At 37.5% G+C, this 25,974-nt stretch overlaps 1 protein-coding gene across 1 annotated transcript in view; it reads right to left on the reverse strand.

Annotated features, from left to right (window-relative positions):
* KIAA0825 (KIAA0825 ortholog) overlaps nucleotides 1-25,974 on the reverse strand; it is a 461,655-nt gene that overhangs the window by 324,059 nt on the left and 111,622 nt on the right. The window contains exon 4 of the mRNA XM_030816963.1: nucleotides 6,875-7,036. Coding sequence (XP_030672823.1) covers nucleotides 6,875-7,036 — 162 coding nt within the window. The remainder of the gene's footprint in view (nucleotides 1-6,874; nucleotides 7,037-25,974) is intronic.

Consider the following 25,974-nt stretch of genomic DNA (forward strand, 5'->3'; position numbering starts at 1 on the left):
ATTTGATTCAGTATGAATAATTTGTTTACCTTTTTTTTGGCTTAGACATGGTATATGATGATGAATTCTATGCTATGATGTAACTTTTCTTTTCTTCCCCATGATTTGCCAAGAATCAATTTCTTTATGCCTGGGCAAAGCAAATTTCAAAATCTAACTGACTTTATCAGTAGAGACTCTGACCAATAGAGTCATCTAGTAGATGCATGTTTTCTTTTCCTAAATGTGGCTCTATGAACTTAATTGTGAATGATTTCTAAGGAATACAGTTGATGAAATAAAAGTGTTTTGTTCTGATGTTAATTTCAATCGTCTTGTGTATAAAGTGTATTAAAGGTAAAAATTCCATTTGGTTGGCAATAACATCACTATTTTGGGAAATTTTATCAGAGTTTATATATTCTGAGGAAAAGTTTTCATCAACTCTAGTATTTCTTAATCATCTCTGGATTTGTGAACACTCTAAGAACATGATTAAAGTGACAGAACACTACAAACAAAAATGCATAAGATGACTGTATGGCAGGCACATGTGCATCACACACACACACATACACACACACACACAATTGGGGATTCCCAGGCCCTCTTGTAAATCTCATTAATTAATCCAATGGACTGCAGTTTAAGAATCCTGTTCCATTTCTTAAGACACATCACAACATAGAGAAGGTTTTAGACTCAAACAGTGTTATACCATTTAACTTAAAATGATTTTTTATGGCTTGCATTTTATGATGTATTTTCAAGAAGACAGTGTTACAAATAAGGATCACTTCTAATTGAAATAAAATCCGATTAGTCAAAGATTTTTAAATAAAGAAAAAGGAAATTATAAGCCCATTAAAAGAAAATATGGAAATTTTTTAAAAGATCCACATAGAGAAGACTTTTCAGGACACAAAATGCAGAAACCATAAAGTAAGCCTGCACAACAAAAACACCATCAACTGTCAAAGTAGATATGACAAGCTGACTTGCCAATCTTTCTCAAAATGTCCACTTTCTGAAAATTAATAGTTTATTTTTTAGCAAAGTTTTCAGTTTACAAAAAAATTGAGCAGAAAGTACAGAAAGTTCACATCTACTTCCTCCCTGCCCTCAGTTTCCTCTACTGTTAACATCTTGCAATATATGGTATATTTGTTACAGCTGATGAACAAATATAAAAATATTATTATTAACTAAGTCTACAGTTTACATTAGGGTTCACTCTTTGTGTTGTGCAATTCTGTGGGTTTTGCCAAATGTATAATGTCATGTACCCCCCATTTCTCTGTCACACAGAATAGTTTCCATGCTTTAAAAATTCACTTTGCACCACTCATGCATCCCTCCTCCCCATACCCCCACCCTGGTACCCACTAATCTATTTGCTGTCTTTATAGTTTTGCCTTTTTCATAATGTCATATGGTTGGAATCCTATAGTATGTAGCCTTTTCACATTGGCTTCTTTCGCTTAGTGATACGCATTTAAGGTTCCTGCATGTCTCTTAATGGTTTGACATCTCATTTCTTTTTATCGATGAATAATATTCCATTGTATTGATGTACCACAGTTTGTTTATACATTCACCTACTGAAGAACACTTCAGCTGCTTCCAAGTTTTGGCAGTTATGAATAAAGCTGCTATAAACATTCCTGTGCAGGTTTCTGTACAGATGTAAGTTTTCAACTCATTTGGATAAATACCTATGAGTGCAATTGCTGGATTGTATGGTAAAACTATGTTTAGCTTTGTAAGATACTGCCAAACTGTCTTCCAAAGAGCCTGTACCATTTTGCATTCCTAACAGCAATGAATGAGAGTTGTTCCACATCCTTGCCAGAATTTGGTGTTGTACGTGTTTTGGATTTTAGCCTTTCTAATAGGTGTGTAGTGTCATCTTGTTTTAATTTGCATTTTCCTAATGACATGATGTTGAGCATCTTTTCATATGCTTATTTGCCATCTGTATATCCTCTTTGGTGAGGTGTCTGTTCAGATCTTTTTATGAATTTTTAAATTGGGTTGTTTGTTTTCTTGTTGAATTTTAAGAGTTCTTTGTACATTTTGGATACAAGTTCTTTATCATATATGTGTTTTGCAAATAGTTTTTTCTTAGTTTGTGGCTTATCTTTTCATCCTCTTTATGATCATGCCTGTTTATTTAGCAATTCTACTTTTGAAATTTACCATCCAGATATAGTTGTGTACATAGAAGAAATAGTTAAGGAAATTTGCCATATCATGTTTTGTGGTAGCAAATGAAGAGAGAAAAAAATCCTAACTGTCCATCAATGAATAACTGGTTAAATTATGATACATGCACCAATGGAAAACTATTCCTCTCGTAGAAATAACGAGGTGTTTCTACATTTCCTAAATTGTTATAAAAGAGAATTTCTACATAGTATGACAAGATTTTTAGTTATTTTTAACATGGAGATATATATGAAGTAGTTACTCTTTCATCCTATTTAAAAGTTTTCAGTTTTTTAAAAAAGAAAAAATAATAAAGATCAAGTTGTTAATGACAAGAAGGGACAACAGTTGGATTCTTAATGTCACTTTACTTTTCTACAGATAGCTCATTTAAAAGGTATTTACTTTGGAAAAATAATACGAGATTGAAGTATAAGCTTTGCAGATCTGTTTCTGGAAGTAACTGTCTGCTATTGTGTAGCTATAGTTTAAGACTTACGGAAAAAGTTAATTATCTTGTATTTATCATTTCACTCCCAAATACATTATGTTTATTCACTCAAAGTAATGTGCTCAGATGTTTATACAAACCATCTGCCTATACTCAAGATGACTAAGGAAAAAAAGAAGCTTTCCAAGACTTCTCTTGCTGGTGAGCAATTCCACAGTAAGATATAGAAAATGAACTATGAAGCAATTATGATAGCCTTTAAAATACAATCCCTCTCCCCCAAATTAAAATGGTTTAAAAAAACTTAATTCTGTACAGGGAAGCAAAAGTTATCATCTTTAGATAGGATTACTAACACGGGATCTACACTAATATGATATATTCCGGATTTAACAAATTGTGGCATTTTTACATTTGTTTGGAATTCAAAATGGTCAATTTTGAAATTTGGCAATGTAAATTTCTATGAACTCTAAACATTTGATGAAGTATTTCATATATTTAAAAAATATATTTAAAATCTATACACTTATTATCATTGTCTAGAGAAGGTAGCCCACTTTCGGCTCATCACTGTAAAATACAGTTATTTGCATGCAGTCAATACTGGTTTCTTTAAAAGCATGCCTAGATTAAGAACCTCAGAAGAGTGCAGAGGGTCACAAGAATGCCAGCTGCTCAACAGCTTCCCCTACAGAGTTCTCTGTGGTTAATTTTATACTTCTGGTTAGTTTCTACACTGCCACTTTCTTTCATAGAGAGTAGAGGTTGGCAGTACTTCCCTGTGACATCCACTTTCACACCCAAATTGGTGTTCATAGGTTCCCATTGTGTGCACTACAAAGCAACTTGCCTTGTTGGCAGCTCTAAGTGGGAACTACAAGTCTTTCTTTTCTTCACTGTTCTTTTTCTGGCTCACAAGCAACCTCCCACCAAAAGCTGAATCTGTAGAAGAGACTACATCCAAGAGATAATACCATGAAAAAGTATGAAGAGAAACCCAGGTGGCCACCTTGCAAATTTCCAATGTGGAAGCCTTCGACCTCTCTGCCCAAGAAACAGCTAAAGTCCTAGTGTAATGAGCTTTACAAACCCTAGGAGCCTCTTTACCTTAACTACATACGCCTCCCTAATACAATCCCTTAACCATCTAGCTAAGGAACTCTTAGAAGCCATTTGACCCCTCTTAAGACCCCCTAAGAGTACAAACAATCTTTCAGAAGATCTGAAATCTTTGATTCTTCTGAGACAAACCCTAAGTGTTCTTCTTACATCCAATTGAAGCAGCCATTGCTCTTTGTCATTGCTGGGGCTAAAGAAAAATGAGGGCCAAGAAGCCTCCTGGTTTAGATAAATCTCAGATGCCACCTTTGGAAAAATTGAGGAATTGCCCAAAGAACAACTTTATTCCAAAGAAGCATTAGAAAAGCCCCATAAATCAAATCCACGGCCACTCCATAAGACATCACCACCTAATACAGTAAGGCACCACAACAGTCAAATAATGTCCTTCATTTTTTGAAGTGACAAAAATAGAAAACCATCAAATCATGACCAAACAAAAGCAAATAATGATAAAATATCTTTTCTTTCTCAGAAAATATTTATTGTATCTCTACAAAATCTCTTGTCTACAATCAAATTACTGAGAGAATGGCCAATTTGGATAAGTCTACAATATAATAGTAAACATCAAAGTAAGAAGTAAAATATTTGGTTAATCATTTTTATATTTTCTCTATGTGATGTTAAGTGTCTGGACATTTTTTAAAAATCTGCACAATGAAAAAAAAGCCCTCACTTTTCATCTGTTCATATGTTTGGGTTACATAGACATCGTAGGCAACTCTTTCCAAGATCTTTATTAGCAAAATATGCTCCAGTCAAAATAAACACGCAGGAAACCAAATGACTTCCTCTCTTTTTTCTCCCTATTCTCTTCCTCACGAGATTTCTAAGCAAAACATTAACTATCAGGAATACCCAATAGTTAAGATATAGTTGGCTTCCTTAATCATCCATTTCAAGGAGTCTTTTCCTTCCTGATTTAAGAAACCAATGCTTTTGATAAGAATTGATTAACTTGGATACACTGAATAAAACATTTAAGATTTTTCTTGACAATTTCCCTCAAGACCATTTTTCCCAGGAATCTATTTACATAAAGCTGTGTCACATTAAATCAATCTTGGGTTTGCGACCAAAATACATGAATTTCAACAAAGAAGCCTACATATATCACAAGGAGACGTTCTAGTACTTAGACACTTCTTATACTTGCCCCTTGAAATTCCTTCTACATCCTGTGTTTGATAATCCACAAATGTGTTCATATAGTCCACTATTATTAACATGATATTGAAGTTGCTTTATCTGCCTTACTGCTTATGACACATTTGCAACAGTATATTGTGGCAAATTATGTATTTGCTCTGTTGACTTTTATTCAAGAATGGTAACCATTGCTCTTAAATATCCAGCATTTGCAAGTGTCCACATTGCCTGACCTTAATCTAATGGAATTGAATCACCATTTTCAAAATTGTTCTCCTTTTCTCTAAAATCAGCATGCCAAATCTGTGCTTCAATTCTTGGCCATTTCAGTCTTACATCTTTATAATACCTCCTAACAGAATTCTAATTTTGAATTTATGCTGACTTTAAGAAGAATAAAGTTCACATAACTGACTTAATTCCCAAGGGTCTAGCCTAGGACGAATACAAGATGATTCAAAATGGGTAGAAGCCTAGGTGTTCTGAAGTTCATTCTGTTTCGTGATGCCTACCTCAGAAAAAATCTATTAGAGATGTAGATGAGAGATGACAGATCTTAGCCAGGCATAGTGGATGAGTACTAACTCCAATGTCAACTGTTCCAGGAACCAATATGTCAATCAATAATTAGGATATCATATTTCTTTATTCAGATCTCTGTTTGACCTCACAGTCAAACTCTATCGAAAAGACGTTTTAAGGGTCACATTCTCTCCTAAATATACTTTTTCATTCTCTATTTTAATTAATATTCGCATTTTCTGACTTGTATTTTTATTACTTTCCCCTTGGCTTTTTTTCTGGGTTGGCTTCAGAAATCTATAGTCCATCTTTATTTTTTCTTCAAATTATCTTCAAATTTGAAAAAGTAATCTATGTTATTTTATAATATAACAGTGTTACCTAAATTTCACCTGAAACAAAAAAGGCCAGTAAACTATGTTTAATGTAAAACAAAATTCAACCCTATAACTTTTCTGACATTATTTACATGGACAAAGTAAGTAAAGGAATACAAGAGTAAACATAAGTGAAAATAATTTTACCAAGAGATTGGTTTTGGGGATTAAATTTTTCAGACTAATTGTTAATCACTTGCTTCCTTCACTTTTTTTTGCAGATGCAGCAAATATATACATATATTTACACTCCTTAGAATGGCATATGGTATCATGTAAAGGAGAACTTTGTATATTTCACTCTGAGGAAAACGAAAATTTTTATAAATATAGATATGATAACAGAGAACATACCTCAACCATTATACCTTTGAATTTTACCTTTAATGTTGGAAATATTATTCAGTACACACAGCATGGCTTTTTTCAAAGAGATTTTGTTAAGACTAAACTAAGAACAACATATTCCATAATTATAATTACTATTTTAACAACTCACATTTATTGATCATTTATGATATACTAGACATTTTCTTAGGTATTTTATTTTCACTGTCATTTAATTCTCAGAACCCTATATAACATTATAACATATTGAAATCTCAAGCATCTAATCCTGAAAGAAAACAAAGAGAAAATTAATGTAGTCCTACATCATTATTTTGAAGGTGAGAAAATTCAGGTCTAAGGAGACTAAATGTTCTGCTCAAGATCATCTGGGTGCTAGGAGCAAAAGAAAAGATACTAGACCACCCAGTCTGCTTATTCTTTCAATAGGCTAGTTGTGTTTCTTTGAAAAGAAAAATTGATCTAATTTTAGCTAAAAATCATCCAGAACTGATGTATGATGCTTTGTCAATTAGAATTAAGGAACTTGCCAAGCATGAAGGATAAAAATGTATGCATTTTTATATATAATGCATGGTGTGCATTACACTGAATGCTTATTTAAAGAATTCTTTCATGTGTGTTTTTTTCAAGTAATCGTTTTCTTTCAAAGCAGCAGGAAGCAAAAACACAGAGAAATTATAGATTTACAAATTTAAACAAAAGAGGATATTACCTGAAGTATTCCTGGTTATCTTGAGTGATAAAAGTATTTCGTCAAACAATTCTTGAACACCTTTTTCCAGTTTCATAAAGGATTTTATGAGCTGCGATAAGAATTCAACTTTGTCTAAAGGGAGAGAGAAGTTTCTTCCTTTCTGTGGGCATTCAGGAGTAACTGTGAAAAGAAAAGATCAATACTGTCATACATTTTATTTATCTTCTCAGTAAATATTAGAATGATCTGTGTGATTCCATAAACCATATAAAAACTAACAAGTTCCTCCATAATTAAACCAAATTAGTTCATTAAGAAATAGATATAAAATCTCCTAGGAGTATCTTTTCTTCTGGGAAGCTGGAGATGAATATTCTGTTTCAGGCAAATATAGCAATTAAATAATTAGATTGATTCTCAGAGTTATAAATAGAAATTTTATTTCTTGTAAAATCACATCTTACGCAATTCTGCTTTTTTTTTTCAGTCTGGCATAACTTAAATCTAATGACAGGGAAATATTACACAAACCCAAATTGAGGGACAGTCTACAAAATAACTGGTCTGTACTTTTCGAAAGTGCCATGTGAGGAAGTACAAACGCCAGGAAATGACCTAGTCTAAAGGAGTCTAAATAGACATTAAGTAAAACTGAAATTAATACATAATCAGCATTTTATTTTCATATAAAAGACATTCTTGGGATAATTTGGTGAAATCTGACTGAAGTCTACTATCCAATGCTATTACTGTATGACCTAATTTCCTGATTTATATAGCTGTATTGTGGTTATGCAAGAGAATGTCTTTGTCTTTAGGAAATACACACTGAAATACACAAGAGTGTCTGCAGACTATTTTCAGTTCAAGAAAAAATAAAATTTTGCAAAGAAGGAAAGAGAGAGAAAGCAAAAGTGGCAATGTGGTCAGATATTAACATTTGGGAAATTTGAATGTAAAGGAATTCTTTGTATTATCCTGGCAACCTTTTTGTAAGTCTGAAATTAAAATAAACATTTTATAAAACACTATATTAAAGACACACTCTTTAAGACCTTATAAGTGTTGTTCCTATCATTAAAAAAAGCAAATTAAGGTAGCTATTGAATTTAGACTACATAATTCATGAAGTCATGTTTAAAAATAACTTCTGTCTAAATAATTGTGATATCTATTATTTGCATAAGAACAATACAACTTAAAGGTTTTTTTTTGCCCTCTTATAATTACGCTACTAGTAAATTACGCCACCAGTTTTTTTGCCCTCTTATAATTATGCTACTATCATTTTAATAATATAATAAAATCCCTTTATACTCTTTAAGAGTATGGAGAATAATTCACTTATTTTATGTTCTTAACTCCAATTTGTTGCTTTCATTTTAGATTACATCACTAAATGGTCTTTTTGACCAAGTTTTAAAGGATTTAAAAGAATTCTTTCTTAATTAAAGCCTTTTCTTAAAACATATGTAAGAGATAGCTTGAAGCTTAATCATAAATTGGAAAATTTGTAAACTCCTACAAACTTAGCACAAAGTGCCTTTGGAGACAAAATACAAATGCTATTCAAAAACTGTATAGGGTCTGCCAATTCCATGGGAAAAAAAGATTACCTTCATCACATGGATGTAGAAGGAAGATTCCAGAAATCTAACAATTTTATGGCTAATCTACTTCACTTCAGTGAAACTTTAAAATGTTAGCATCAAACTTGTAGTCCTATAATAGTCTTTCACTAAGGACCAAAAATGTCATGGTCTCTTTGCAGGTACTATGAGAAAGAGCTGTCTACCAACTTAGACTGTAAAATTTAGTACTGTTCTGAAACAGTAGAAAGGTTTTTAAAAACCCGCAAGTAAATACAAAAACTCTGTTTCATCTCTAAGTTGACATTAGCCCAATATACATGAAAATCTAACTCACATCTACTGTTCTTCTATGGGCATGCTAGAGAACACAAGTATGTATAAGCAGCATATACAACTAAGGCTTTGCCAGAAATATTATGCCCCAAAATGAAAAGAGAACACATATATTATGTTTTATTTAGTTGGTACTTGATTCCCATTTGGTCTATTTGACTTATCTTCAGCTTTGCTCATGTAGATGAGTGGCTAGTTTAATCTTCTAAACCTTAAATTTCCTTTTGGACCTAAAATGTTTATAAACCAAATTTTCAAAGGCTTTAAGAATCCCTCCTGATTCTTTACTAGGAAAGGCCGCTCAATAGTTTCACTAGAAATTAAGCATGTTTAAGAAGTCTTTATCTGGCTCAATTCCAAACTGGAAGTCTTGTGAATGTTTATAAAGTAAGCAAAGAAGCACCCCAAGAAGAATCTTTAAGAGTCAAAATTATATAAGAGTGCTTGCTACTTGTTGACAACTATGCGAGGTCTGAGGATTCTAGATGAAGAGGTCTTACTTTCACGACCTGGATTTAGAAGAATCTTGCATTCCAGGAATATAACAATTGTGAAAGGTAAATATTCTTTTAATTCAGTGAATCTTTATAACTAAATAATGTAAGAGGACAGAATAAAATATATGACCTAAATCTAATCATTTTTTTGTCCCAAAGAACCAATGATTATGGTAGTGGCCCATTAATTAGTAGTCCTTATTTCCTATTACTATCAGCTCAGTGTTCTCCCCAGGGGTATTGTACGGGTTCTCAATTTATGGGGAAAATAATTCTGTGATAAATTCATTTTGTGAAAGGCCAATTAAAGCAAAATTAAGCACAACGGATGAAGTAGCATTTCCCAAACTTATTTGACTTATTTTACCTCACAGTATCTCATAGGACTAGTGTCCTAATCATCACACCTTAACTCATGATTTCTATCTGCCTAAGCATATGTTTCTCTGTCCCTTAAACTCTAATTGTTAACAAAATTAGGAAAGAGTTTCTCCCAGCAGAAATTCCTTTGACCTTCTCCTTTGCTAAATTAATCTCCTTTCTGCATTTTTCAATATTATTTGTTTGCTCCTCCCCTCTAAGTTACCTCTCCAGAAAACGTTATCTGCCAGCCTGGACAACACGGCAAACCCCATCTCTACAAAAAATACCAAAACAAACAAACAAACAGAAATTAGCTGGGCGTAGTGGCATGAGCCTGTAGTTCCAGCTACTCAGGAGGCTGAGGTGGGAGGATCACCTGAGCCCGGGAAGTGGAGCTGCAGTGAGCCGAGATTATGCCAATGCACTCCAACCTGGGCCACAGACTGGGACTATGTCTCAAAAAAAGAAAAAAAAAAAAAAAAAAAAGTGGTTCCATCTCGGTTCACTGCATCTTCTACCTCCTGGGTTCAAACGATTCTCTTGCCTCAGCCTCCTGAGTAGCTGGGATTACAGGCGCCCGCCACCATGCCCGGCTAATTTTTGTGTTTTTAGTAGAGATGGTATTTTGCCATGTTGCCCAGGCTGGCCCTCCTCGGCCTCCCAAAGTGCTGCGATTACAGGCGTGAGCCACGGCGCCCTTCTGAAAACTTTTTGGATACAATCAATCCAGGAGTTCTCCTTCCCCCACTAAGCCAACCTGGCCTTTATTTATTTATTTAAATCACCATGGAACTGTTGTGCTTCAAAGTTTTGGACATACATGTTTATACACAGGCAACTCTGGCCTGCTGCTAACCATTGCTGTAAAATATCTGACATAATAACTATTGTTTGGCTATAAGATGAGCTCTATGATTCTTAGGAAATACACATTTCTCCTAAATCTCCCAAATATTATAAAGATAAAATTAAATTTTCATTTTAGAGAAAGTAATTTACCATCAACTAGATGAGTAAGTCCACGTAAATAATGAGGAGATAGTTGAGGGTTTTTTCTTTATATATAATTTAAATAAGAATTTTTCTAAAATGCAATATAAAATATTCTGCTTTATTATTTAGTATATTTAAAACAATGTAAATTTTTCTTCATGATAGAGTTATAATGAAAGTTATTTATTTCTATGCTACACCCAGGGACTAATGTTTGTCCCTCTGTTAAAGGGCATTTCTCAATTTGCTTTCATTTTAGATTATATGAAAAGGGTTCTATGACCAAATAAGCTTGGGAAATACTACATACTGAATTCTTCTTAAAGTAATTCACAAAGCTAATTAGCATATTAAAGTCTCTATTTCCTTCCATAATAAAGTAATAACTTTCTAAACTTAGTGTTCCTCAAAACTTTTCGAGCAATGAACACCAGTTTATCAACACATATCTACTCACTTCTGAGATATTCTCAAAAACAGCTGTGTGGGGGACACTGCTCTGGATTCCTCTGTAACTTATTTATATCTGCTTTATAGATTTTCCTTTAATTGTTAGACCTTTTGCTGTGGGTTCTTTTTGTTCGTTGTGTGGATGACTTTACCAGTACCCTCTTCTACTTGTAAACCACTGCTTCTAACATTATCATAGTATTTTTGCAGGCCCCTTTAAGAAACTAAGGAAAGTCTTCTAAAGCCTCCTAGACCTTCTCATTGAATTCAGTTCATGTAGTCACAGTGTGAAGGCTAAACAGAACCACCTGAAGTCCATCTTTGGCTCTCACAGGGCAGTATGGTTCAGGATCTTCTGTAGCATTAAAAATGCAAATTTCTGGATCTTCTCCAGAATTAATGAATCAGCATCTCTACAGGATGAAGCCCAGAAATATTACTTTTGAGCAAGTGTCCCAAGTGAGTTTTTTGTACACTAGAGTTTGAGACTCCTGTCTGAGGGGTTCATGAGCTTTAGATAAAAACCCTTGTGGTTAAAAATCACAAATCAAAACCACAGTGAGATACCATCTCACACCAGTTAGAATGGCCATCATTAAAAAAGCAGGAAACAACAGGTGCTGGAGAGGATGTGGAGAAATAGGAACACTTTTACACTGTTGGTGGGACTGTAAACTAGTTCAACCATTGTGGAAGTCAGTGTGGCGATTCCTCAGGGATCTAGAACTAGAAATACCATTTGACCCAGCCATCCCATTACTGGGTATATACCCAAAGGACTATAAATCATGCTGCTATAAAGACACATGCACACGTATGTTTATTGCGGCACTATTCACAATAGCAAAGACTTGGAACCAACCCAAATGTCCAACAACGATAGACTGGATTAAGAAAATGTGGCACATATACACCATGGAATACTATGCAGCCATAAAAAATGATGAGTTCGTGTCCTTTGTAGGGACATGGATGAAACTGGAAAACATCATTCTCAGTAAACTATCGCAAGGACAAAAAACCAAACACCGCATGTTCTCACTCATAGGTGGGAATTGAACAATGAGAACTCATGGACACAGGAAGGGGAACATCACACTCCGGGGACTGTTGTGGGGTGGGGGGAGGGGGCAGGGACAGCATTAGGAGATATACCTAATGCTAAATGACGAGTTAATGGGTGCAGGAAATCAACATGGCACATGGATACATATGTAACAAACCTGCGCATTGTGCACATGTACCCTAAAACCTAAAGTATAAAAAAAAAAAAAAGAAAAAAAAATCACTCTCTAAGCACTAAGAAAACTAGATTTGGGTCTCAGAAGTCAACCAAAAAGTTGCTATTGCATAAAACACCAGTGACTTAAAAAAAAAAAAAAACCTCCACTTTTTTGGCTAGGCATGGTGGCTCACGCCTGTAATCCCAGCACTTTGGGAGGCTGAGGTGGGTGGATCACCTAAGGTCAGGAGTTTGAGACCAGCCTGGCCAACATGGCAAAACCCCGTCCCTACTAATAATACAAAAATTAGCCAGGCGTGGTGGTGTGCACCTGTAGTCTCAGCTACTTAGGAGGCTGAGGCATGAGAATCACTTGAAACCGGGAGGCAGAGGTTGCAGTGAGCTGAGATCACTCCATTGCACTCCAGCCTGAGTGACACACAGAGACTCTGTCTCAAAAAAAAAAAAAAAAAAAAAAAAAAAAGTAAGTCTAACTAGTAGCTAGAAAATCATGGAGGACCTGCAGGCATTGTTTTTATCCACTTTTTCCATGTCAAGAAATTTATGACTTTCTTATTTTTGGAAGAAGTATGTAACATCTGTAGGACATTTCTAAGAACATATCCTACGTATTTGCCCTGGGCAAAAGAAGAACTGCTGTTAGGAAAAAAACCTAAAGAACAGTTGAAGTTCCTTAGACACAGTCATCACAAATGTAAAATGATTTCCATGAGGCCAAAGACTATATCCAGCTTATTTGCCATAGTATCTCAGAACTCAGCATAATCTCATACAAAGTAGGTACTCAAAACACTGATTAAAAAAACAAAATGAATGAAATCCCATCGATCCTAGAAATAGTTAGGTTCAGGCAAGAACAAAGTAAGATTTTATACCAAAACCTAAAATGTATTCTTTAAAACAATAAATAATTATAGATGTTTTTAAGTTCATAAATATTTATAATATTCTATAAACATTCCTTATAGTATTGTTTGACAAAATAAATTTGAAGATTACTTCCAAAATAGAAAGCGTGTGCAAAAGGCTATAAAAAGAATGATGGGCTGGGAACTTGATAGAGTATATTGATAACATTTTTTCTAAAATATGACTTGTGTGTTAAAGAAATAAAATATACTTTAGGAAAAAGAAATTTCACCATAAAAGGTGTGCACAGATATTTACAAAACTGTTATCCTACATTTTTTAAAAAGTCTTCTCCGACTATATATATTTGTAAATATATGTATAGGTATTATAGATATGTGTCTAGATATATACACATACACATATCTATAGGTATATCACACATAAAGAATATAGACTACAGATTATACACTTAAAGGTGTTAAATGTTAGTTATACTTAGTTCAAGTATTAACCCCATTCTCTTCTAGCAAAATTTAGGACATTGAAAATAAATCTAGAGGGACATTAGGGCTCCTCACATTTGATCTGCAACAAAGCAGCATTTGAAATAAATATCAAAGTCCAGCTAAATCAGACAAACCATAAAAATACAGGTAGTGGCTGAAAGCACACATATTATTTTCCAAAGCTATTAGCAACAGAATTCTTATTAATAATAGTAGTAAGATACAAGAGAAAATGAGAAGCTACGCAATCAGATAATCTGGAGCTGGAGGATCAGTATAATGGGATAAAAGGTGCGCATTTCAGTTTTCTCAAGAAAAACGAACATTAGCCACCCTATTATTGACTGTAAAGGATCCATTTTCAGTGAAGAGGTATTCTCAGTGCCACCAGACAAGCGATGTAAAAAGAGGTGACACACAAAAGCTAGTGAAAGTCTTATTATTCCAGGTGAAGTTTATGACATAATACAAATGGAAGATATTTGCTCCAGTAAAGAAAACTTTTAAACAATATTATAATATGAAGTCAGCAGGGACCACGTAGGAACAAATAATAAGCAGTACTTCTTCCAGGACCCAAGTCACTTCCTGAGAGCAGGTGGGACTCCGGAGCCCACCAAATGGAGAGCAGTGGTCTGAAGAAGCACTGGGCCTCCTCAAATGCTTGGTTCTATGGAGGTTCCATGGAGCCACAGCAGGGGGAAGAACAGAACGCAAACACCATGATCCTGAGTTTGTAAAGGGCCTTCTGTGTCACTAGTAGCTAGAAAATCATGGAAGACCTGCAAGCATTGTTTTTGTCATGTACACTAAGATGAAATTGAAACTGTTTTTCCCCTTTTCTTGAGGCATTATTGTTACAGCTTTTACTTATTTTGCAAATTTATATGACTAGAAAAGAATTTGGGGTAAAAGTACGACAAGGAATATTTACACCTTAGTTTGCAGAACTGAATTTCTTACTTCTCATCTCTTTTGAGGAGGCTTCCAGATGTACCACCCAATATAGACAAGGTAAAACTTTGAAATAAATGGAGTGAATAAATGAGTCAATAAATGATTAAAATAATGAAATGAATATCTTTGAAGTTAAGTGAAAATGTAACCCAACACGAGCTGAATATGTGGAAATTCAGATAACCCACAGATAAGTGTCAGGACCCCTCTTCTAAATGGTGAGAGAATGGAGAAGGAACTATTAAGGAAACTGAGCCTCATGAATGTAAATGAATCTGAATTTGAATTTAGAAAACATTTAACTCTTAGGAGCTAAAAGTTAGACTCCTCCTCCTCTCTCTGTCTTTCCCCACTTCTGGTGTCCCCACCCCACCACCAATTTTATCATATGTTTATTTATACCATTGTTACCTGAAGCACAGAGGTGGCATAGCGGAGGGGCTAACACACAGAAGCTGTAGTCAGATGGCTTGGCTTCAAATCTGGGCACTGTCCCTAATAGCAGTATGACTCTGGACAAATTACTTAGTCTCTTTATGTCTCAATGGTATACGAGGTTTAACTGAGTTAACACATTAGAACTGTTCTTGGGAGGTCGTACTTGCTGTACAAATATTAGATTTTAGTCTCATCTCCTCTGAGAAGCCTGCCCCTCAGACCCCAAGCCAGGTCGGGGTTTTGTTCTCCATGCTCCTTCCTATTTTGCCTTGCACAACCCTTCATTTTAGCACTTACCATGTCACATTATAATGGTTAGTTTGAAAGTTGTCTCTCAAGCTTTAAATTCTTTATAGGCAGAAATCTTTTTTCCTCATGACTGCATTCCCATTATCCATCATAGTGCCTATATGAATGAATGGTTTCAAAATGGTACATTTGGGGTATCATTAGTGAGTGTTAGAGACAAAATCAACTGCTTTTAACTTGCTTTAATTGGCTTTCTCCCCCTCCACTGTAAACATGTTTCTTTTAGTAAAATACTAAATGAGTTTCACATTAATTACTGTATGACAATTTTAACAGGGAATATTTTGGAGAGAAATAATGATAAACACCATATCAGAGACCCATTTAACTATAAACTACTTTAATATTAACTGTTATTTAATTAACTCCATCTCTAAGGTTAACATTCATAAAGTTGAATGGCAGCCCCAGTCCAAGACCTTCCATTGCATCTTTACGGTGTTAGTTCTTCAAAACACTGGTTTTGTTTGTGTATGTGCACGTGATCATCATCTCTTTTAGAATCTAATACAGGCTATGCATCTATGTTCATAGAAGGATGTTTTGCATATAATTCCAAGAGGTTCTTAGGCCTTAGAGTTCTACTGATCATCTGGCTAAGGCCCTCTGCCTTGATCTGTTCTGACTTTATCAGAAATAGACCCTATAAATCTTCCTCTCATTCAAGAGACCTGTAGTTTCTAGAAGTTTCTACTTCCCTTTGCAAGAATAAGTGCTTTCCAGCTTCTACCTCAGAAATTCATCACTCTTCCCATTTCATAAAATTAAATATCTTAACACATTTACACAGATAATTCTTTTAGCCTATTATAATATAGGCCTTGGGTAAGGTGATGAGATATACTGAAAAACAACTAATGATGTCACCCTTTCAGGAATTTAGACAAATACACTGATTAGTGCAAAGTGGCAACTGCTTCCATAGAGTACATGACAACCAAAATATGTAGTAGAGGAGATTGAATTGCTAGTACATACAATATCTGCATTTTTTTTTTTTTTTTTTTTTGAGACGGAGTCTTTCTCTGTCTCCCAGGCGGGAGTGCAGTGGCGCGATCTCGGCTGACTGTAAGCTCCACCCCCCGGGTTCACGCCATTCTCCTGCCTCAGCCTCCCGAGTAGCTGGGACTACAGGCGCCTGCCACCACACCCGGCTAATTTTTTGTATTTTTAGTAGAGACAGGGTTGCACCATGTTAGCCAGGATGGTCTTGATCTCCTGACCTCGTGATCTGCCTGCCTCGGCCTCCCAAAGTGCTGGGATTATGGGGGTGAGCCACCGCGCCCCGCCAGTATCTGCATTTTTTATACCTTCTTTCTCTGATTGTTCTAGTTGTTGCACTAAAATTTGCACCCATTGATAGGATTAGTAATCATGATCTAAAGAGAGGTAGATGTATAGACAGAACCACTGGGTTTGAAACAAATCCTTCCAGCCCACTGAAAGGCCCCATGTGACAGGGAGGTTTTCTATTTCCTTTGGAGGGGTCCAGACAGTAAATATCCCCTTGTTTCACATACCAAGAGAAACCTAAGTGGCTTAAAAGGGTGAAGATAGAGTCACCCTGAAGCTATTCTTCTGGGTCAATGAGAAAAACTGAAAAGACACTGCTTCTATTCTTACCCTTTTATGATTCCCAGGCCAATGCTGGCTCCACTGGATGTTACCTAAACTTACTGCTCAATGATAACAAAATTCTCCCACACTCCATTCCTTCTTCTCTGGCAAAAACTGTCAGTATTACATTAGCAAGAAATCTGACTTCTTGCTCATTTCCCAAGGGTGTAATACTCTTTTCCCTCTCCTATATTCAATCCTTCTTTTTTTTTTTGACTGAGAACATGAGAGAGAATATCTAACTCCTGATGTGGCCAGTTTAGACCGCTGTTAGTTGAAGATGCTAATCAAAGAATGGCTTACATTTGAATTCAGCCAAAACTGAGAACTGTACTGAAGGCAGATTTCTGAATATTTTTCAGCTGACTTTTGTTTTATGCTGGTTTAACTCCCAGTTGTTAATACTTAGATAGGCTGACCCTTTGAGGGAACATCCTAATAAAAAGACATCTCTAGTGTAATAAAATAGGTTTTAAATTTTAAGTACTATATGCTAATGGTACATTATTAATGAAAATATCTTCCTAGTATCCCTTTCTTGGTCTCAAATTTTGCAAGAGTTCAGTTAATTATATCTCTTATCATATGTGTTACTTTCTTGTATCATGACTAAAAATTAACCTGTAGAAAAAACTTAAAACTCAGTTAACAATTCATTTTTACTATAGCCTAAAGTTGGACCTGAGAATTTATATTTCATTTTTTAAAGGAATATGCTGTGACAGAGAAGTTACATTATCAGCTCTTAATATAACATGTTAAAAATTAATTTTAAAAATTTAGCTCTCAAATAAAAATAATGCCATCATCAAAAAGATGGATTTCAGTTTAGACACCTGCTGAGTGTGCTTCCTAATATACTTTCCAACTGAATCACAGCCTTTCAAAAGAGGTGGCACATTTTTCCTCCTCTATACTGAAAAATAAAGAAAAGATTCTCTTCACACTTTTTTATCAGGTAGGAAAATTATAATGCCCATGAATGTATGTTAAAATGAATATGAAAAGAGATAGCCATGGTGAAAATAGCAATCCCTAGTGCCCACCTGAAAAGCTGTGCTCATGAACTTATTATTCTAAAAGAGTAGGGCAGACCTGAGAGGTAGAGAAGACGTGTCTCAGGTGTGATGGCACTTGGTAAATTTTATAGTTAATCTTACCTTTTTAGCTGCCTTCCTCTCCTAAACAATAGTTACTCAGCCATAAAGGTAAAGTCCTATTGCCTTCAAACTCCAAATATGACTTTGCAGCCCCTTGGTGGCAGACATTATCTTTTTCCTCAAAAGGCCTATGATCTACAAAAAGCATCTTTAAGTGGGTTTCACTTGCTAATTCAATAAAGATTTACTTTGTGTCTGTCATGCACAAGGCACCATGTGACATGCATCACCTGCAGTGACAGGAGACCGGTACAGAGTCAGATCTGAAAGCAGAGTGGGGTGACTAAGGAGGGCCATACCTCACCAGTCACCATCAGCTCCTGTGGCCATCCGAGGCTCATGAGAATAAATTTACTTCACTTTAACTATTTTATTTCAGGCAAAAAGAAAGACATTACACTTGATACATAAGAAAAACTCAGTGCTGAAAAAAGTCTGGATAAGAAACTAGTTGCAGAAAATATCTGGAGTTGACTGTCATCCTATTTTGATATAACTGGTTAATACTGGGCTCACTTATGGTTTGTTTCATGGGAATTCTTTAATTAAAAAAATCAATAGAAAATACATGCGAAAATAAGCAACTTAGTTTTTCTTTGGGTATATAGACAAATCTTAGACTTATTTGATTTTTATATTATAATAACACATAAAGCTTTGTTTAATAAACATAAATATTTAAAAATTCACTTAGATTGCATTTTAGATCCAGTGTTATTGGTGGCCGGGTTGTGATGAAGAAGAAGGGAAGACAAGAGTAGGTGGGAAGGGAGAAAAAGGGAAAGGTGGTGAGAGGCTAGGGGAGAGGCAGTCCCCTCAAAGAGAGGTTGGCGCATGACAGCTCATGGGGCAAATCTGGCCCAGAGCTTATTTTGGTGCAGTTGGTAAGCTAAACGTGGCTTTTCTCTTTGTAAATGGATGGAGAAAAAAATCAAAAGGAGAATACTTCATGATATGTGAAAATTACATAAAATTCAAGTTACAGTGTCCACGAAGTATCACTGAAACACCACCCCACTGATCTATGGCTACTTTGCGCTACAATGGCAAAGTGAAGTAGCTGAAACAGGGACCTACCTTATGGGCTGCAAAGCCTAAAATATGTACTATTTATCCTTTAAGAAAAAAGTTTGTCAACCCCTGCCCTCAGCAAATAGAAAGAATGCAAAAGAGAGAACAGTCATAGATTATTGACACACAAAGGGAGAAACTGGTTAAAAAGCAGACAGGTGAGATGATGGAGGTAAGAGTAATGGTAGGGTAAATCCACCTGATAGCAATAATGTACCCATACCCTTCGAATGCACCTGTGTGGCAGATGAACCTGAATGTGTGTTCTGAGCTAGGTGGAATGTCTGCCACCAAGGGGCTGCAAAGTCGTATTTGGAGTTTGAAGGCCAAGCCAAAGATTTATTCTTTATCTATGATAAACATCTGAGTCCCCAGCCTGCCCCGTGGAACATGGGCCAGGCTGTACAGGGGATTGAGGCCCCGAGTTTTGGGTTAAATGAAGGTTGCCAGGTGGAGGTTGTTAGCAGGGAGGGTATTAAATGAAAATGCTACATAAATAGCATGGTGTTTGCAAGCAGCTGCAGTTTTCCTGTCCAGCCCACTGCCACCGGACTCTCTCTCCTATATGTGAGCCCCTGATAAAATCCCATGTCTCATTTGCTGGCTCTGAGTCTCTTCTTCGGCCACTTGAAAATGGTGCCTTCCCTACTGGGATTAATAGGGCTTGCCACAGCATTAATTAATAGTTACCATTTACTGAACACATACTATATGGTAAGAACTTTATATATGTTGTTTCCAATCTTAATTAAAACAGTAATGAGGAAACTGAGGGTCAGAAAAAGTAAGTTACTCACTAGTGAGTGACAAAGTAAATCTACTCTGAGAAAACTAGCAATGACACCAAATGAAGAACAAAGTATGGGGGTCAGGAGGTGATTTATATGAACAGTTTCAATCTGTGAGATTCATTTTGGAATAATATGGACAATTTTTGGTCACCAGTGAGAGCCAATGCACACTTCAGCCAGAATCATCTTTCATTTGCGTATTCCCCTCAAACACCAAGTTCTATCAATGTTAATGACAGAAAATAATTATATAATGCTTACTATAGCATTATGTAATTTATATTAGAGAACTATATTAGAGAATTAGCATAAATAGGTGGAAAGCACGAAGATTACAATTTACCTCTGAGACACGAAAAAGTTAAATAAATTGCTCAAGGTCACAAAACTCATAAGTCACGGAGCCCCAAAGTAAAATAAAAAATATATATATAAAAAACAAGTCACAGAGCCAGGACTTGAATGGCTCTATAATCCACACTTTCAACTTTTAATGGCAAAAACCAGAATTACTTTTGGACACCCACCTAATCAGCTGAAAGTACGCTATGTTGGTATCAAACTTCAGCATGTATCAGAATCACCTGGTGAGCTTGTTAACACACAGATTGCCAGGCCCACTCCCACTGTTTATGATTCAGTGAGTTAGGGGATGAACCTGAGAGTTCACATTTCTAGCTTATTCCAGGTGATGCTGCTGTGGATTTAGAAACCACACTCTGAGCAATTGCTCTGTTGCTTCCCTGTTAACGCTTTGTATTCCCACCTAGCCATCCTGTTCTCAATGTTTACGGCTTCACCTCAGCATAAACTTGCATTAAAATTCGCACTAGGATTTCCAGGCAGTGGGGTGGGGGACATATTCTTCTAGGTGGTTTCTTTATATCCTTCTCCCCATTCAGGTAATCTTACACATAACTGGACAAGTTCTATTTCTTAAACACTTCTATCAAGTTATTTTTCTGCTCAAAAGACTTTAACAGCTACCAGGTGTAATTTAAACATCAAAGACTGGTTTTCAAGACTCTTGTAATCTGTTTAGGCTAGGTATCATATCATATCATTCATTCAGTTGTCCACTTTTTATTTGACATAGTTTTTGTATGCCCACCACTTCTTTCGCTCTTCTAATAATAAGCTTATCCCTGGGCCAATCAGAAGCCCTCCCTGAGACTCTCTAAACTGAGGTACCAGGAAGCTGTTAGGATATGAGCAAAAAACTGCCAGGAGCCATGTACCTACTGAGGGGAGAAACCGGTCAGAGTGAAGTCATCATGAGAGGTGACAGCGTGCTGGCAGTCCTCACAGCCCTCGCTCGCTCTCGGCACCTCCTCTTTTCTGAGCTCCCACTTTGGTGGCACTTCAGGAGCCCTTCAGCCCACCGCTGCACTGTGGGAGCCCCTTTCTGTTCTGGCTAAGGCGGGAGCCGGCTCCCTCAGCTTGCAGGGAGGTGTGGAGGGAGAGGCGCGAGCGGAAACCGGGGCTGCGCGCGGCGCTTGCGGGCCGGCTGGAGTTCCAGGTGGGCGTGGGCTTGGCGGGCCCCCGCCCCCTCTCCCCCCCGCCCCAGCGGCCGGCGGCCCTGCCGGCCCTGGGCAGTGAGGGGCTTAGCACCCGGGCCAGCGGCTAAGGAGGGTGTACTGGGTCCCCCAGCAATGCCGACCCACCGGCACTGCGCTCGATTTCTCACCGGACCTTAGCTGCCTTCCCGCAGGGCAGGGCTCGGGACCTGCAGCCAGTCATGCCTGAGCCTCCCACCCACTCCATGGGCTCCTGTGCTGCCCGAGCCTCCCCGACGACCGCCACCCCCTGCTCCACAGCGCCCAGTCCCATCAACCTCCCGAGGGCTGAGGAGTGCGAGCGCACTGGCGCGGGACTGGCGGGCAGCCCCACCTGCAGCCCTGGTGCGGGATCTACTGGGTGAAGCCAGCTGGGCTCCTGAGTCTGGTGGAGATGTGGAGAACCTTTATGTCTAGCTCAGGGATTGTAAACACACCAATCAGCACCCTGTGTCTAGCTCGAGGTTTGTGGATGCACCAATCGACACTCTGTATCTAGCTGCTCTGGTAGAGCCTTAGGAGAACCTTTGTGTTGATACTCTGTATCTGATCTGATGGGGACGTGGAGGACTTTTATGTCTAGCTCAGGGATTGTAAATGCACCAATCAGCACCCTGTCAAAACAGACCACTCGGCACTACCAATCAGCAGGACGTGGGTGGGGCCAGATAAGAGAATAAAAGCAGGCTGCCCGAGCTAGCAGTGGCAACCCGCTGGGGTCCCCTTCCACGCTGTGGAAGCTTTGTTCTTTCACTGTTTACGATAAATCTTGCTACTGCTCACTCTTTGGGTCCATGCTGCTTTTATGAGCTGTTAACACTCACCGCAAAGGTCTGCAGCTTCAATCCTGAAGCCAGCGAGACCACGAGCCCACTGGGAGGAACGAACAACTCCAGACGCGCCGCCTTAAGAGCTGTAATACTCACTGCAAAGGTCTGCAGCTTCACTCCTGAGCCAGCGAGACCACGAACCCACCAGAAGGAAGAAACTCCGAACACATCCGAACATCAGAAGGAACAAACTCCAGACGCACCACCTTAAGAGCTGTAACACCCACCGCGAGGGTCCACGGCTTCATTCTTGAAGTCAGTGAGACCAAGAACCCACCAATTCCGGACACAATCACATAGGGAGAAACCAAAACAATTGATGATTAAAATACAGTCGAAGGCTAAGATCCTGTTGCTCAGGTCTCCAGAATCCCCTGGTTCCCATTCTTCCAGAGGTTTAATTGTTGTTTAATTATTTAGCTCTTTCTTCTATTGTGTAATCTACAACATTCTTCTTTTAATTAACACTTTTCCCTTTCCTGCATAAGAAGCAGAGATGAGAAATGGAAGAATAAAGATGTCACTTCTAAGTTCAGAGTCCTGGCTAATGCCTTCATTAATTATTTATAGGATAGCTCCTATGCGCCAGTCACAGTTTTCTTCCCTATCTCCAATAAGTCACTGTAATATCTACTGCTGGTACTGTCTGAACTGCAAGGGAAGCTCTTTCATTTTACTTCTGCTTATGCAAGGTCTACTCACAGCCAAACTCGAGTCCAAATCTTCATGAATTTTTTCTAGCTTGCCCTTCTTTACGCTAAAATCTCCCTTCCCTGAATTCCTAATGTATTTAAAGTCTTATAATAAATCACTTGGTAATTAATACGGTCTTACAAGGTTTTTCTCCCCATATTGCTTTGTGGGTTCATCTTTTTCTTTTACCTCCTAGATTTGAAGGCACTTGGAAGACACCACATAAAATCAGGCTTTAAACTGATTTCAAACTTCAGAAAAAATTGCTCGTGGTAAAGCAGTTTCCTCAAAAGAAATATGATTAGTTGCTCCAGGGTGGAGCTGGGATGGAGAGTGGGACTGAGCTACAGAATCAGACATCATGTGGAACTCTCAGGGTTGAGTGACAGGATGAAAGAAGCCAGAAGACCTGAGAAACAAGGCCCAGGTTTTCTTTCTGTTTTGTGCATTCTAAGTAAACTCTCCATGCTGTGAACATCCCTCATGTTGAAATTCTATTTCTGAGCCAGCATTCCCCCCTGCATTGCGGGAAAACAGCAGAAAGTGAACACTGTTGTTCATCAATTCCTGTTTTCTGTTTCTTCAGCTCCTGCCCACCCTGCAACCAACATGGTTCCATTTCATCTTGATCACCCTGGGCAGAAGTTAGAAGGAACCCCTTCTAACTTCCAGAGTCCTGGAATCTCTTCTCAGAACTCTGCAACTGCTTGTCTGTGTAACTTCAGCAATTTTTCATGTATTCATATTTTATTTCCCAATCGGGGTCGGGGGGAACCAAGGGTCTTACACTTTCTGGAATCCCCATTAATCTTAGCATAATATTTTTTAAATAGTTGAGGCTCAATTAATAAGTTGTTTGGCTGGCTAGTACCAATACAGATGATTAAACTTCCAGATAGTGATTTATTTTAAGAAAATGGTTCAGTTAAGAAGATACTCATTGAACTCCTGTCATATATTAGGCAGTGAATTAGGTGCTGAAGAAAATAAATAATTCTTGTCCTTGAGGTGCTTAGAGTCCATATGGGGAGACAGATCCCTAATTAGATATGTTAATAGAATATGCTAAGCTTTGAGAAAGGCATATGGAGATGCTGTAGGAGTGTGGTTTAGGGGCTCTAGCTCAGAGAAAGCTTCTTAGAAGAAATGACACATGAGCTGTCATAAAGGATCAACAGGAATTAGGCAAGGAAGGGGATGAAGAGAGTAAGAGGTGGCACACGCCACATCATGAGCAGAGCTTTCTGTCAGTTCAGTGTTACTGGAGAGTGAAAAATATGAGGTGGGGAGAGGCATGAGATGAGACTAAAGAATGCAGGTGCTAGGTCAAGGAAGGCTTGCTTTCCAGAACCTAGCCTCTGAAGCTTTATGATGACAGTGATGAGGAGCCACTGAAGAGCTTTAAATAGGGGAGTAAAGTGTACTTGGCAGATGTCTTACAGGAAAACAAGAATAAGGGTAGAGAAACCAGTGAAAAAACAAAACAAAAGTATTTTAACATTAAGTCCAAATGAGAGATGATAAAGCACTAAATTAGGCCTTGATGGCAGAAGTGGAGAAGAGGAGATAGACTTGGAAATATTTAGGTGGTCAGGCAAAATTTAAAATCTTGGTGATTCTTTTGACGGTGAGGAGTGGGGCAGAAGGGGAGAGTGAATCATAGTTTCTGGGTGAGTGATTATTAGCAGCATTGACTTAGACTGGGGAAGAGAAGCGGGGATCCAGGGAATGGTGAGGAGTTCTGGTTTATCCATGTGGTGTTTGGAGTGCCTGTGGAGTATCCAAGGGACCAAACAAGCAGGCACTTAGCTCTAGAAGTATTAATCTCTAGGGCGAGATCAGTCCTGGAGCTGGATCTGGCAATCATTCACACATAGTAACTGTTGGAATCATCATGATAAACAAAAGAGATCTCTGGATACTTTATTATGTTAATTTCATCTTATTTCATTACTATTATTATTTTTTGTGACGGACTTTCGCTCTTGTTGCCCAGGCTGTAGTGCAATGGCTCGATCTCGGCTTACTGCAACCTCTGCCTCCCGGGTTCAAGCGATTCCCCTGCCTCAGCCTCCCTAGTAGCTGGGATTACAGGTGCCCGCCACCACACCCAGCCAATTTTTTGTATTTTGAGTAGAGACACAGTTTCACTATCCTGATCTCAGGCGATCCACCCACCTCAGCCTCCGAAAGTGCTAGGATTGCAGGCATGAGCCACTGCACCCGCCTCTTTCATTACTATTATTTTAAATGGAAAAAAATTAGTGTAGCACTTTCAGAGAATATTATATGAGGCACATTAAAGATCAAACAAAGTGTTCATTGTGCAATTGATTTAAAAATAAAAAATCTGCAGACATTTGCTATATATTGATGTTTGGGAACACCACATTAACATATGACAGCAAGTCACCTCGTCAGTACAATACTATAAATGTATACATATGTCTGTATATATGTATATGTTTTAAATAAAGATAATAACGAAGCAATTGGTTTGCACCAGACACTACGCATAATAGCCATATTAATACTTAGATGCTATGAGGAAGGTTTTATTTTTATCATCTCCATTCCAGATTAAACGTCTAGGCACTCCTAGAAGAAAAACAACCTATCCAAGGTTACATAACTGCCAAGTGGCAAAGCTGGAATACAAAGACAAGTCTGTCTGACTCCAAAGCTCCTAATAGCTACAGGACATTGAGCACTACGTGGCCATCCCTCACTCCCATGCCTTTTGTCCAGGCTTCTTTTTGCAGCAATGAGAAGATGATGCAAGAAGAGTCAGGTGAGCACAGGGATTTCAACCCATTTAAGAAATCATAATTAATGACTTGATGAATCTATCTAGATATTCATGCTCA

The sequence above is a fragment of the Nomascus leucogenys genome, chromosome 2 (assembly GCF_006542625.1).
Source record: "Nomascus leucogenys isolate Asia chromosome 2, Asia_NLE_v1, whole genome shotgun sequence".
Lineage (NCBI taxonomy): Eukaryota > Metazoa > Chordata > Mammalia > Primates > Hylobatidae > Nomascus > Nomascus leucogenys.